The sequence below is a fragment of the Gobio gobio genome, assembly GCF_949357685.1.
Source record: "Gobio gobio genome assembly, chromosome: 20".
In the NCBI taxonomy this organism is placed as follows: Eukaryota; Metazoa; Chordata; class Actinopteri; order Cypriniformes; family Gobionidae; genus Gobio; species Gobio gobio.
In genome coordinates, this window is record NC_137113.1 from 1,269,443 (window position 1) to 1,284,442 (window position 15,000).

General features: G+C 48.4%; 1 protein-coding gene across 1 annotated transcript in view; it reads right to left on the minus strand.

The window, feature by feature from the left end:
• Positions 1 to 3,116: 3,116 nt before the first annotated feature.
• fh (fumarate hydratase) overlaps positions 3,117 to 15,000 on the minus strand; it is a 33,628-nt gene continuing 21,744 nt past the window's right edge. The window contains exons 8-11 of the mRNA XM_079845584.1: positions 14,740 to 14,943; positions 13,135 to 13,262; positions 11,017 to 11,170; positions 3,117 to 3,471 (exon numbers count right to left, since the gene is read on the minus strand). Of these exons, the coding sequence (XP_079701710.1) occupies positions 3,329 to 3,471; positions 11,017 to 11,170; positions 13,135 to 13,262; positions 14,740 to 14,943 (629 nt within the window). The 3' untranslated portion in view covers positions 3,117 to 3,328. The remainder of the gene's footprint in view (positions 3,472 to 11,016; positions 11,171 to 13,134; positions 13,263 to 14,739; positions 14,944 to 15,000) is intronic.

Below are 15,000 nucleotides of genomic sequence, written 5' to 3' on the forward strand. Positions count from 1 at the left end.
TTTGACTGTCATAATTATAACTATATAGTATAAAAATTGGCATTGTGACATGAGAAAAATTAGACAAAATGGTGACATAAAAAGTTGAATTTACAACAAGTCAAAATTGACAAAAAGTCAAGATTTTGAGTCATGAATTTTGACTTTTTGTCATTACGACATACTAGGTCATAATTAATTATGACATAAAAAGTCATAATTGTGAGATTAAAAATAAAAATGTACATAGAAAGACAAGATTGTGACTTGAAATGTTGTGATTATAACATAAAAAGTCCAAATGATGGCATAAAGTCGTATTTATGAGATCAATTCAAAATTATGAAAAGTCATAATTTTGACTTTTCTGTCATTATGACATACTAAGTCATCATCATACTGTCATAACTTTGACTTTTGTCATATGCCTAATTATGACAAATTATATTTATGATTCAAAATTGACAAGAAAATTGACATAAAATGTGAAAATACTGTCATAATTATGATGTACTAAGTCACAATTATGACATATAAAGCCATAATTATGAGATGCACAGTAAAAAATTTACATGAAGACAAAATTATTACATAAAATGTATGATGTAAATGTAAAATGTCAGAATTATGACATTAAGTTATAATTGACATACTCATGGGTTTGACTGTCATAATTATAACTATATAGTATAAAAATTGGCATTGTGACATGAGAAAAATTAGACAAAATGGTGACATAAAAAGTTGAATTTACAACAAGTCAAAATTGACAAAAAGTCAAGATTTTGAGTCATGAATTTTGACTTTTTGTCATTACGACATACTAGGTCATAATTAATTATGACATAAAAAGTCAAAATGATGACAAAAGTCATAACTGTGAGATTAAAAATAAAAATTAACACAGAAAGACAAGATTATGACTTAAAATGTGGTGATTATGTCATAAAAAGTCCAAATGATAGCAGTGTCGTATTTATGAGATCAATTCAAAATTATGACAATAATTGATCACAATTTTATCATAATAAAATATGATCATAATTTTGACTTTTATGTCATTGTCCTACTAAGTCGTCATCATCATACTGTCATAACTTTTGTCAAATGCCTAATTATGAAAAGAAAGTTGACATAAAATGTGAAAAATACTGTCATAATTATGATGTACCATAAGTCATAAGTTTGTCTTATTTAATGTCATGTGTCATATTAATGAGACTGTCAAAATTTACATACGTCAAAACTGTGACATGGAATTCTAAATGATCATATATTAAGTCATAATTATGAGATGAAAAGTTGAAATTATGACAAAATTATGAGATAAAAGGTCAAAAAGTCATAATTTTTCTCTCATAATAGTGACATATGATATAATTCTGATTTAGTGTATTGTGATTTTGTCATGTGGTGTAAAACACACTCGACTCACCGTACACTGATGATGATGATGAGATATGAATGTATTTATGAATGATGATGTGAATGTTTCTCCTGCTCTCATCAGCGATGATGATGATGATGATGATGGAGTCTCATTAGCAGAAGTCAGTCAATATCTGCAGATCTTCTGTTAGTGATCAATGCACATGATTTATGAGTTATATCCTCACACACACGACCCGAGGAATGCTCACTCGATGATCCTCAGGCACGGGCTGGTTATTAAAAGTCATATTTCCTGTAAAGTCTAGACTACAACAAAATATATCTTTATGGTAAATGGGTAAAAAAATATGTTTACCTTAAGTTCTTCTTGGTTTCTCAAACGTTGAAAAAAATGTTGCTGAAACGTTCCATGAATGATGTGCAGTTCTTGTGCTAACATCACTGAAGAACGAACAAACGTTCTATTAACGTTACTGGAAGAACCTTGAGAGAACGTTCCCTGTTCGCTGGGTCACATGATCATAACACACTGATATAAAGCCAACCTGAGCCTGCAGAGACGCCACATGTCACACCTCACACACACACCTGCGTCTCCAGGTAACACACACACACACACACACACAGACACACACGCACACCTCCTGTCGTGCCCATATGCCGCTCTGACCCCCGCCGCTCTCCTCCTTCCTTTGTGTGTGTGAGCTGAGGCTCATGGGAATGATCTCCCGCTGACTCTGGATCAGTGAAATGCCAGCGCTGCGTCCCTCATGTGACATCAACAGAGTTATTACTAGAGCTGGGTATTGACACAAATTTCACAATTCGATTCGATTCAATTCAATATGGATTATTTTGGATGTGTATCAGGTATAATACATGAAACATTTTCTCAAGGAAAACTAATTTCTGAACTAATGTTGTAAACTATGGGAGTCAGTTGATACTACATTAGCCCACTAATATTGAAGGTACAAATTAACTGATTTCTATACAAACACTTAAATGACACTAAATTTGTTATCGAGTTTTTGTTATTTGTTATGTTTTTTTTATATAATAATAAAGTTAAAATATTATCTTTACAATTACATAATCATAATTCTACTCCATTTTTTTGAAATATAAACATTTAAAGGGTGGCTGTCATAAAAACTTGCCAGATGTATTAAATATTGAAGAACATTGACAGTGAATATCGTCTGTAATGGTGCATATAATTATCAAAATGCTCATCTCTAGAGTTAATTTTTCTAGCTGATTAACGAGTTTATGGACACTGGATATGGTTTTTCTGAGTGACATTGTTTGCTTGTAAGCCGTTTTACTGACGTCTTTCTGCGGTTGAAACACTGATTGAGTGATTGTGTGTGACGTGATATGGATTTCGGTAAGTTGTCCTGTATCTTTAACACACTTTCAGAAGCTCATTGGTGTTTATTTTGCGCTGTTACTGGTATTAAAGCGGAAGAGAAGATCAGCTCATGTTTGCTCCACTGCTGCTGCTTCTCTTGAGCTGAGCCGAGACAAAACCGTATTTATGTTTTTGAAAAATAATAGACAAATCGATTCTTGGGATTTAAGAATCGATATTGTTTTGTAATAGTGAGAATCGATTTAAAAAAAAAATCGAGAAATCGATATTTTTTTACCCAGCCCTAGTTATTACACATCAACAAACGCTCAACACGAGGCGGTTCACAATATTTAATAACCCCTGGAGAATCAGATGAATAATGCAGATGATCTGTTCAGTGTTCATCTCTTTATTCTGTTGTTTAGAGGAAACACACACTGATCAAATACAACACTGAGGATATTCTGTGTGTCGTGTTACACGTTTGCTGTCCATTACAACAGATTCCAGCGCTCGACTCGTGTTCAGATGAAGGATCGATGTATTTCGGGTGTTTTATTGTGTGACCCCGGTGTCCCCGTGACCTTTGACCCGCCGGCTCTACTTGGGACCCAGCATGTCCTGCGGACGCACCCATTGGTCGAACTGCTCCTCCGTCAGGAAGCCCAGCTTCACGGCCGTGGCCTTCAGGGTCGAGCCTTCTCTGTGCGCCGTCTTCGCTATAGTGGCGGCTTTATCATAACCTGAGGAGAGAAGAGAAGTTCAGCTCAGAGACACAGAGACGCTTTATCTCTCACTCGCTTCATATTAAAGCTCGTTTCCACCACAGGATAAACATTTAAAAGATTATTGAAGGATCGATACTCCCGACTCGATATCTCGCACTCCCACTCGATAACTCACACTCCCGACTCGATAACTCGCACTCCCGACTCGATAACTCGCACTCCCACTCGATAACTCGCACTCCCGACTCGATAACTCGCACTCCCGACTCGATAACTCGCACTCCCACTCGATAACTCGCACCCCCGACTCGATAACTCGCACTCCCACTCGATAACTCGCACTCCCACTCGATAACTCGCACTCCCACTCGATAACTCGCACTCCCACTCGATAACTCGCACTCCCACTCGATAACTCGCACTCCCACTCGATAACTCGCACCCCCGACTCGATAACTCGCACTCCCGACTCGATAACTCGCACTCCCACTCGATAACTCGCACTCCCACTCGATAACTCGCACCCCCGACTCGATAACTCGCACTCCCACTCGATAACTCGCACTCCCACTCGATAACTCGCACCCCCGACTCGATAACTCGCACTCCCGACTCGATAACTCGCACCCCCACTCGATAACTCGCACTCCCACTCGATAACTCGCACTCCCACTCGATAACTCGCACCCCCACTCGATAACTCGCACTCCCACTCGATAACTCGCACTCCCACTCGATAACTCGCACTCCCACTCGATAACTCGCACTCCCACTCGATAACTCGCACCCCCGACTCGATAACTCGCACTCCCGACTCGATAACTCGCACCCCCGACTCGATAACTCGCACCCCCGACTCGATAACTCGCACCCCCACTCGATAACTCGCACTCCCGACTCGATAACTCGCACCCCCGACTCGATAACTCGCACTCCCACTCGATAACTCGCACTCCCGACTCGATAACTCGCACCCCCACTCGATAACTCGCACTCCCGACTCGATAACTCGCACCCCCGACTCGATAACTCGCACTCCCACTCGATAACTCGCACTCCCACTCGATAACTCGCACTCCCACTCGATAACTCGCACTCCCACTCGATAACTCGCACTCCCACTCGATAACTCGCACTCCCACTCGATAACTCGCACTCCCACTCGATAACTCGCACTCCCACTCGATAACTCGCACTCCCACTCGATAACTCGCACTCCCACTCGATAACTCGCACCCCCGACTCGATAACTCGCACCCCCACTCGATAACTCGCACTCCCGACTCGATAACTCGCACCCCCGACTCGATAACTCGCACTCCCACTCGATAACTCGCACTCCCACTCGATAACTCGCACTCCCACTCGATAACTCGCACTCCCACTCGATAACTCGCACTCCCACTCGATAACTCGCACTCCCACTCGATAACTCGCACTCCCACTCGATAACTCGCACTCCCGACTCGATAACTCGCACTCCCGACTCGATAACTCGCACTCCCACTCGATAACTCGCACTCCCACTCGATAACTCGCACTCCCACTCGATAACTCGCACTCCCACTCGATAACTCGCACTCCCACTCGATAACTCGCACTCCCACTCGATAACTCGCACTCCCGACTCGATAACTCGCACTCCCACTCGATAACTCGCACCCCCGACTCGATAACTCGCACTCCCACTCGATAACTCGCACTCCCACTCGATAACTCGCACTCCCACTCGATAACTCGCACTCCCACTCGATAACTCGCACTCCCACTCGATAACTCGCACTCCCACTCGATAACTCGCACTCCCACTCGATAACTCGCACTCCCACTCGATAACTCGCACTCCCACTCGATAACTCGCACTCCCACTCGATAACTCGCACTCCCGACTCGATAACTCGCACTCCCGACTCGATAACTCGCACCCCCGACTCGATAACTCGCACCCCCGACTCGATAACTCGCACCCCCACTCGATAACTCGCACTCCCCACTCGATAACTCGCACCCCCACTCGATAACTCGCACCCCCACTCGATAACTCGCACCCCCGACTCGATAACTCGCACCCCCGACTCGATAACTCGCACTCCCACTCGATAACTCGCACTCCCGACTCGATAACTCGCACTCCCACTCGATAACTCGCACCCCCGACTCGATAACTCGCACTCCCACTCGATAACTCGCACTCCCACTCGATAACTCGCACTCCCACTCGATAACTCGCACTCCCACTCGATAACTCGCACTCCCACTCGATAACTCGCACCCCCGACTCGATAACTCGCACCCCCACTCGATAACTCGCACCCCCCACTCGATAACTCGCACTCCCGACTCGATAACTCGCACCCCCGACTCGATAACTCGCACTCCCGACTCGATAACTCGCACTCCCACTCGATAACTCGCACTCCCACTCGATAACTCGCACTCCCACTCGATAACTCGCACTCCCACTCGATAACTCGCACTCCCGACTCGATAACTCGCACTCCCGACTCGATAACTCGCACCCCCGACTCGATAACTCGCACCCCCACTCGATAACTCGCACTCCCCACTCGATAACTCGCACCCCCACTCGATAACTCGCACCCCCACTCGATAACTCGCACCCCCGACTCGATAACTCGCACCCCCGACTCGATAACTCGCACTCCCACTCGATAACTCGCACTCCCGACTCGATAACTCGCACTCCCACTCGATAACTCGCACCCCCGACTCGATAACTCGCACTCCCACTCGATAACTCGCACTCCCACTCGATAACTCGCACTCCCACTCGATAACTCGCACTCCCACTCGATAACTCGCACTCCCACTCGATAACTCGCACTCCCACTCGATAACTCGCACTCCCACTCGATAACTCGCACCCCCGACTCGATAACTCGCACCCCCGACTCGATAACTCGCACCCCCGACTCGATAACTCGCACCCCCGACTCGATAACTCGCACCCCCGACTCGATAACTCGCACCCCCGACTCGATAACTCGCACCCCCACTCGATAACTCGCACCCCCCACTCGATAACTCGCACTCCCGACTCGATAACTCGCACCCCCGACTCGATAACTCGCACTCCCGACTCGATAACTCGCACTCCCACTCGATAACTCGCACTCCCACTCGATAACTCGCACCCCCCACTCGATAACTCGCACTCCCACTCGATAACTCGCACTCCCACTCGATAACTCGCACTCCCACTCGATAACTCGCACCCCCACTCGATAACTCGCACTCCAGACCCGATAACTCGCACTCCCACTCGATAACTCGCACCCCCACTCGATAACTCGCACTCCAGACCCGATAACTCGCACTCCCACTCGATAACTCGCACCCCCACTCGATAACTCGCACTCCAGACCCGATAACTCGCACTCCCACTCGATAACTCGCACTCCCACTCGATAACTCGCACTCCCACTCGATAACTCGCACCCCCACTCGATAACTCGCACTCCCCACTCGATAACTCGCACTCCCACTCGATAACTCGCACTCCCGACTCGATAACTCGCACTCCCACTCGATAACTCGCACTCCCGACTCGATAACTCGCACTCCCGACTCGATAACTCGCACTCCCACTCGATAACTCGCACTCCCGACTCGATAACTCGCACTCCCACTCGATAACTCGCACTCCCACTCGATAACTCGCACCCCCGACTCGATAACTCGCACTCCCACTCGATAACTCGCACTCCCACTCGATAACTCGCACTCCCACTCGATAACTCGCACTCCCACTCGATAACTCGCACTCCCACTCGATAACTCGCACTCCCACTCGATAACTCGCACTCCCACTCGATAACTCGCACCCCCACTCGATAACTCGCACTCCAGACCCGATAACTCGCACTCCCACTCGATAACTCGCACCCCCACTCGATAACTCGCACCCCCACTCGATAACTCGCACTCCAGACCCGATAACTCGCACTCCCACTCGATAACTCGCACTCCAGACCCGATAACTCGCACTCCCACTCGATAACTCGCACTCCAGACCCGATAACTCGCACCCCCACTCGATAACTCGCACTCCCACTCGATAACTCGCACTCCCACTCGATAACTCGCACTCCCACTCGATAACTCGCACTCCCACTCGATAACTCGCACTCCCACTCCCACTCGATAACTCGCACTCCCACTCGATAACTCGCACTCCAGACCCGATAACTCGCACTCCCACTCGATAACTCGCACCCCCACTCGATAACTCGCACTCCAGACCCGATAACTCGCACTCCCACTCGATAACTCGCACCCCCACTCGATAACTCGCACTCCAGACCCGATAACTCGCACCCCCACTCGATAACTCGCACTCCCACTCGATAACTCGCACTCCCACTCGATAACTCGCACTCCCGACTCGATAACTCGCACTCCAGACCCGATAACTCGCACCCCCACTCGATAACTCGCACTCCCACTCGATAACTCGCACTCCAGACCCGATAACTCGCACTCCCACTCGATAACTCGCACTCCAGACCCGATAACTCGCACTCCCACTCGATAACCCGCATTCCCACTCGATAACTCGCACCCCCACTCGATAACTCGCACTCCAGACCCGATATCTCGCACTCCCACTCGATAACTCGCACTCCCACTCGATAACTCGCACTCCGACTCGATAACTCGCACTCCCACTCGATAACTCGCACTCCCACTCGATAACTCGCACCCCCGACTCGATAACTCGCACTCCCACTCGATAACTCGCACTCCCCTCGATAACTCGCACTCCCCTCGATAACTCGCACTCCCACTCGATAACTCGCACTCCCACTCGATAACTCGCACTCCCGACTCGATAACTCGCACTCCCACTCGATAACTCGCACTCCCGACTCGATAACTCGCACTCCCCACTCGATAACTCGCACTCCCACTCGATAACTCGCACTCCCGACTCGATAACTCGCACTCCCACTCGATAACTCGCACTCCCACTCGATAACTCGCACTCCCGACTCGATAACTCGCACTCCCACTCGATAACTCGCACTCCCGACTCGATAACTCGCACTCCCCACTCGATAACTCGCACTCCCACTCGATAACTCGCACTCCCGACTCGATAACTCGCACTCCCACTCGATAACTCGCACTCCCACTCGATAACTCGCACTCCCGACTCGATAACTCGCACTCCCACTCGATAACTCGCACTCCCGACTCGATAACTCGCACTCCCACTCGATAACTCGCACTCCCGACCCGATAACTCGCACTCCCACTCGATAACTCGCACTCCCACTCGATAACTCGCACTCCCACTCGATAACTCGCACTCCCGACTCGATAACTCGCACTCCCACTCGATAACTCGCACTCCCGACTCGATAACTCGCACTCCCACTCGATAACTCGCACTCCCACTCGATAACTCGCACTCCCGACTCGATAACTCGCACTCCCACTCGATAACTCGCACTCCCGACTCGATAACTCGCACTCCCACTCGATAACTCGCACTCCCGACCCGATAACTCGCACTCCCGACTCGATAACTCGCACTCCCACTCGATAACTCGCACTCCCACTCGATAACTCGCACTCCCGACTCGATAACTCGCACTCCCACTCGATAACTCGCACTCCCGACTCGATAACTCGCACTCCCACTCGATAACTCGCACTCCCGACTCGATAACTCGCACTCCCACTCGATAACTCGCACTCCCACTCGATAACTCGCACTCCCGACCCGATATCTCGCACTCCCGACCCGATATCTCGCACTCCCGACTCGATAACTCGCACTCCCGACCCGATATCTCGCACTCCCGACCCGATAACTCGCACTCCCCACTCGATAACTCGCACTCCCACTCGATAACTCGCACTCCCGACTCGATAACTCGCACTCCCACTCGATAACTCGCACTCCCGACTCGATAACTCGCACTCCCGACTCGATAACTCGCACTCCCACTCGATAACTCGCACTCCCGACTCGATAACTCCCACTCCCACTCGATAACTCGCACTCCCGACCCGATATCTCGCACTCCCGACCCGATATCTCGCACTCCCGACTCGATAACTCGCACTCCCGACCCGATATCTCGCACTCCCGACCCGATATCTCGCACTCCCGACTCGATAACTCGCACTCCCGACCCGATAACTCGCACTCCCGACCCGATAACTCGCACTCCCACTCGATAACTCGCACTCCCGACTCGATAACTCGCACTCCCGACCCGATAACTCGCACTCCCGACCCGATAACTCGATAACTCGCACTCCCGACCCGATAACTCGCACTCCCGACTCGATAACTCGCACTCCAGACCCGATAACTCGCACTCCCGACCCGATAACTCGCACTCCCGACTCGATAACTCGCACTCCAGACCCGATAACTCGCACTCCCGACCCGATATCTCGCACTCCCGACCCGATAACTCGCACTCCCGACTCGATAACTCGCACTCCCGACTCGATAACTCGCACTCCCGACCCGATAACTCGCACTCCCGACCCGATAACTCGATAACTCGCACTCCCGACTCGATAACTCGCACTCCCGACTCGATAACTCGCACTCCCGACTCGATAACTCACACTCCCGACCCGATAACTCGATAACTCGCACTCCCGACTCGATAACTCGCACTCCCGACTCGATAACTCACACTCCCGACCCAGATAACTCGCACTCCCGACTCGATAACTCGCACTCCCGACCCGATAACTCACACTCCCGACCCAGATAACTCACACTCCCGACCCAGATAACTCGCACTCCCGACCCGATAACTCGCACTCCCGACCCGATATCTCGTGTGAGTGTGTGTGAGTGTGTGTGTGTGTGCGTCTCCCCTCCAGACCTGAGGTGAGCTCAGGCCCGGTTCTACGGGGGTGCTAAAGTGCTAAGCCCCCTCAGTTGATACTGTAATTATATTGGCGACACAGATTTGGCAGATTCAGATGCATCTGTTTACAGTGAGTTCTTGCAGCGGCGAGTAATGCAGCCAATCACAGATAGTTGTTGATTTCTCGAACGCGATCAGAATCTCAGCGCTCAAAGCGCAAGAGTTTTTATTCAGTGCTGAGTTATGCTGCCCTCACATTGAATGCAATGAGCTCATAATCACGATTTCAGAAGTTTTCTGACACCACGTGAAGGCGGCATTAATGCAGGCTCACAAAACCTCATTAACAAACACAGTCAAGACACGACGCAAGTAAGAGATTTATTGTTGACGACTTCATTTGTATAACGGAACTTTGAGAGATCGCGATGAATTGACAAAGCAACAGCATTTTAGTGATCTCACTTTCGAGGCTACAGTCATTCATTGAATAAACTATTATTGCTAAGAGGACCGATGGCCAGTTTCAGAAGTGACATCTAAATATAAACGCCACTGCACGAGCACAAATATCCCCGAGACCCAGAATAGAGGTTTTGACACCATTTAACGAATTTCTCTGACAACATACACAGTTTTTAGTCTGGATATTCTTATGAAAGTATTATTACACGTCTTTTTAGATCTTAGACCTCACCTATGTGTGGGTTGAGAGCCGTGACCAGCATCAGAGACTCGTTCATCAGTTTGTTGATCCGCTCAGTGTTCGCCTCGATTCCGACCACACAGTTATTGGTGAAGGAGACGCAGGCATCGCCCAGCAGTCTGGCTGAGTTCAGGACGTTCTTGATCTGAAACAGAGAACCCTTGATGTGAACCAGAGAACCCTTAATCTGAACTAGAGAACCCTTGATGTGAACCAGAGAACCCTTGATCTGAACCAGAGAACCCTTAATCTGAACTAGAGAACCCTTGATCTGAAACAGAGAACCCTTGACTGAAACAAAGAACCCTTAATCTGAACTAGAGAACCCTTGATGTGAACCAGAGAACCCTTGATCTGAAACAGAGAACCCTTGACTGAAACAAAGAACCCTTAATCTGAACTAGAGAACCCTTGATCTGAACCAGAGAACCCTTGATCTGAACCAGAGAACCCTTGATGTGAACCAGAGAACCCTTAATCTGAAACAGAGAACCCTTGACTGAAACAGAGAACCCTTGATCTGAACCAGAGAACCCTTGACTGAAACAGAGAACCCTTGATCTCAACCAGAGAACCCTTGATCTGAACCAGAGAACCCTTGATGTGAACCAGAGAACCCTTGATGTGAACCAGAGAACCCTTGATCTCAACCAGAGAACCCTTGATCTGAACCAGAGAACCCTTGATCTGAACCAGAGAACCCTTGATCTGAACCAGAGAACCCTTGATCTCAACCAGAGAACCCTTGATCTGAACCAGAGAACCCTTGATGTGAACCAGAGAACCCTTGATGTGAACCAGAGAACCCTTGATGTGAACCAGAGAACCCTTAATCTGAACTAGAGAACCCTTGATCTGAACCAGAGAACCCTTGATCTCAACCAGAGAACCCTTGATCTCAACCAGAGAACCCTTGATCTCAACCAGAGAACCCTTGACCTCAACCAGAGAACCCTTGACCTCAACCAGAGAACCCTTGACTGAAACAGAGAACCCTTGACTGAAACAGAGAACCCTTGATCTCAACCAGAGAACCCTTGATCTCAACCAGAGAACCCTTGATCTCAACCAGAGAACCCTTGACTGAAACAGAGAACCCTTGACTGAAACAGAGAACCCTTGACTGAAACAGAGAACCCTTGACTGAAACAGAGAACCCTTGATCTGAACCAGAGAACCCTTGATCTCAACCAGAGAACCCTTGATCTCAACCAGAGAACCCTTGATCTCAACCAGAGAACCCTTAATCTGAACTAGAGAACCCTTGATGTGAACCAGAGAACCCTTGATCTGAAACAGAGAACCCTTGATCTGAAACAGAGAACCCTTGATCTGAAACAGAGAACCCTTGATCTCAACCAGAGAACCCTTGATCTCAACCAGAGAACCCTTGATGTGAACCAGAGAACCCTTGATGTGAACCAGAGAACCCTTGATCTGAAACAGAGAACCCTTGATCTGAAACAGAGAACCCTTGATCTGAAACAGAGAACCCTTGATCTCAACCAGAGAACCCTTGATCTCAACCAGAGAATCCTTGATCTGAACCAGAGAACCCTTGACTGAACCAGAGAACCCTTGATCTGAACCAGAGAACCCTTGACTGAACCAGAGAACCTTTGAACCAGAGAACCCTTGATCTGAACCAGAGAACCCTTGAACCAGAGAACCCTTGATCTGAACCAGAGAACCCTTGACCCAGAGAACCCTTGATCTGAACCAGAGAACCCTTGACTGAACCAGAGAACCCTTGACTGAACCAGAGAACCCTTGATCTGAACCAGAGAACCCTTGAACCAGAGAACCCTTGATCTGAACCAGAGAACCCTTGATCTGAACCAGAGAACCCTTGATCTGAACCAGAGAACCCTTGAACCAGAGAACCCTTGATCTGAACCAGAGAACCCTTGACTGAACCAGAGAACCCTTGACTGAACCAGAGAACCCTCGACTGAACCAGAGAACCCTTGAACCAGAGAACCCTTGATCTGAACCAGAGAACCCTTGATCTGAACCAGAGAACCCTTGATCTGAACCAGAGAACCCTTGATGTGAACCAGAGCATGATGGTCCTCATCTAACGCATCATCAGGAGGAACAGCCACTCACGATCATCGGCTTGAAGACGTTCAGCTCGAAGTGTCCGTTGCTTCCTCCCACAGTCACGGCCACATGGTTCCCAAACACCTGAGCCGCTACCATAGTCATCGCCTCACACTGCGTGGGGTTCACCTTACCTGAGACACACACACACACACACACACACACCAATGTCAACAGTGTAGTGTGTGATTCATTTCAGCTGAGGAGAATAAAGTGAACGGTTAACAAACACAAAAACACACTGCTGTGATATTAATGTGAATGTTGTGTGAGTGTGAGTGTGTGTGTGTGTATATATGTGTGCGCGTGAGTTTAAGTGTGTCAGTGTGTGAGAGAGAGAATGTGAGTGCTTGCGTGCGTGTGTGAGAGAATGAGTGTGCATGCAAGCGTGAGTGTGTGTGAGTGTGCATGCGTGTGCCAGTGTGTGTGAGTGCGTGTGGGCGTGCATGAGTTTGAGTGTGTCTGTGTGTGTGTTTGTGTGTGAGTGAGTGTGTGAGAGTGTGAGAGTGTGAGTGAGCGTGTGTGTGTGTGTGTATGTATGAGAGTATGCGTGCATGAGTTTGAGTGTGTCTGTGTGTGTGTTTGTGTGAGAGTGTGTGTGAGTGAGTATGCGTGCATGAGTTTGAGTGTGTGTGTGTGTGTGTGTGTGTGAGAGTGTATGCGTGCATGAGTTTGAGTGTGTGTGTGTGTGTGTGTGTGTGTGTGTGTGAGAGTGTATGCGTGCATGAGTTTGAGTGTGTGTGTGTGTGTGTGTGTGTGTGTGAGAGAGTGTATGCGTGCATGAGTTTGAGTGTGTGTGTGTGTGTGTGTGTATGAGAGAGTGTATGCGTGCATGAGTTTGAGTGTGTGTGTGTGTGTGTGAGAGAGTGTATGCGTGCATGAGTTTGAGTGTGTCTGTGTGTGTGTTTGTGTGAGAGTGTGTGTGAGTGAGTATGCGTGCATGAGTTTGAGTGTGTGTGTGTGTATGCGTGCATGAGTTTGAGTGTGTGTGTGTGTGTGTGTGTGTGTGTGAGAGTGTATGCGTGCATGAGTTTGAGTGTGTGTGTGTGTGTGTGTGAGTGTATGCGTGCATGAGTTTGAGTGTGTGTGTGTGTGTGTGTGTGTGTGTGTGTGTGTGTGTGTGTGTGTGTTGCAGTTTTCAAAGGTCGCAGACATCAGAGCATCCTAAAAATAGACCTGAAACACAAGGCCAGAGCTAAAGGTCAGAGGTGAAGTGAAGCCCACAGCGCGCGCGTGTGTGTGTGTGTGTGTGTATTATACGTGCTTCACATATTCTTTTCTGTAAGAATAAATGATCATGGCCCTAGGTATCATTTAAATCCAGAACAGGCTGTGGGGTTTTAAACTGTGACACAAGAGATTAATATAAACAACTGAATACAGAAATGATCAAATATGAGTTATTATCAGTTTATTAAATATATGAAATGTAACCGAGCACAACTATAGTGAGTGGGGGAACATATGCAATGATGTAACGTAATATAAGCTAATGTGAGATTTATAATATTAACATTGGTGTTTATAAAACTGACACGAAGATGATCAGACTGTGGGCGTGGCCCTGCTGTAAACCCCAGGCTGTGATTGGCTGAGAGGCCTGTCACTCACCGGGCATGATGCTGGAGCCGGGCTCATTCTCCGGCAGGACGAGTTCTCCGAGGCCGGAGCGAGGGCCAGAGCCCAGGAAGCGGATGTCGTTGGCGATCTTCATCAGGCTCACGGCCACAGTGTTCAGCGCCCCGCTCAGCTCCACCAGTGCATCATGGGCCGCCAGAGCCTCGAACTTATTGGGCGCCGTCACGAACGGCAGACCTACAGATGAGCACAGGAGGAACCTAAGCCAATCACAGCAGAGAAACACTCTACAGC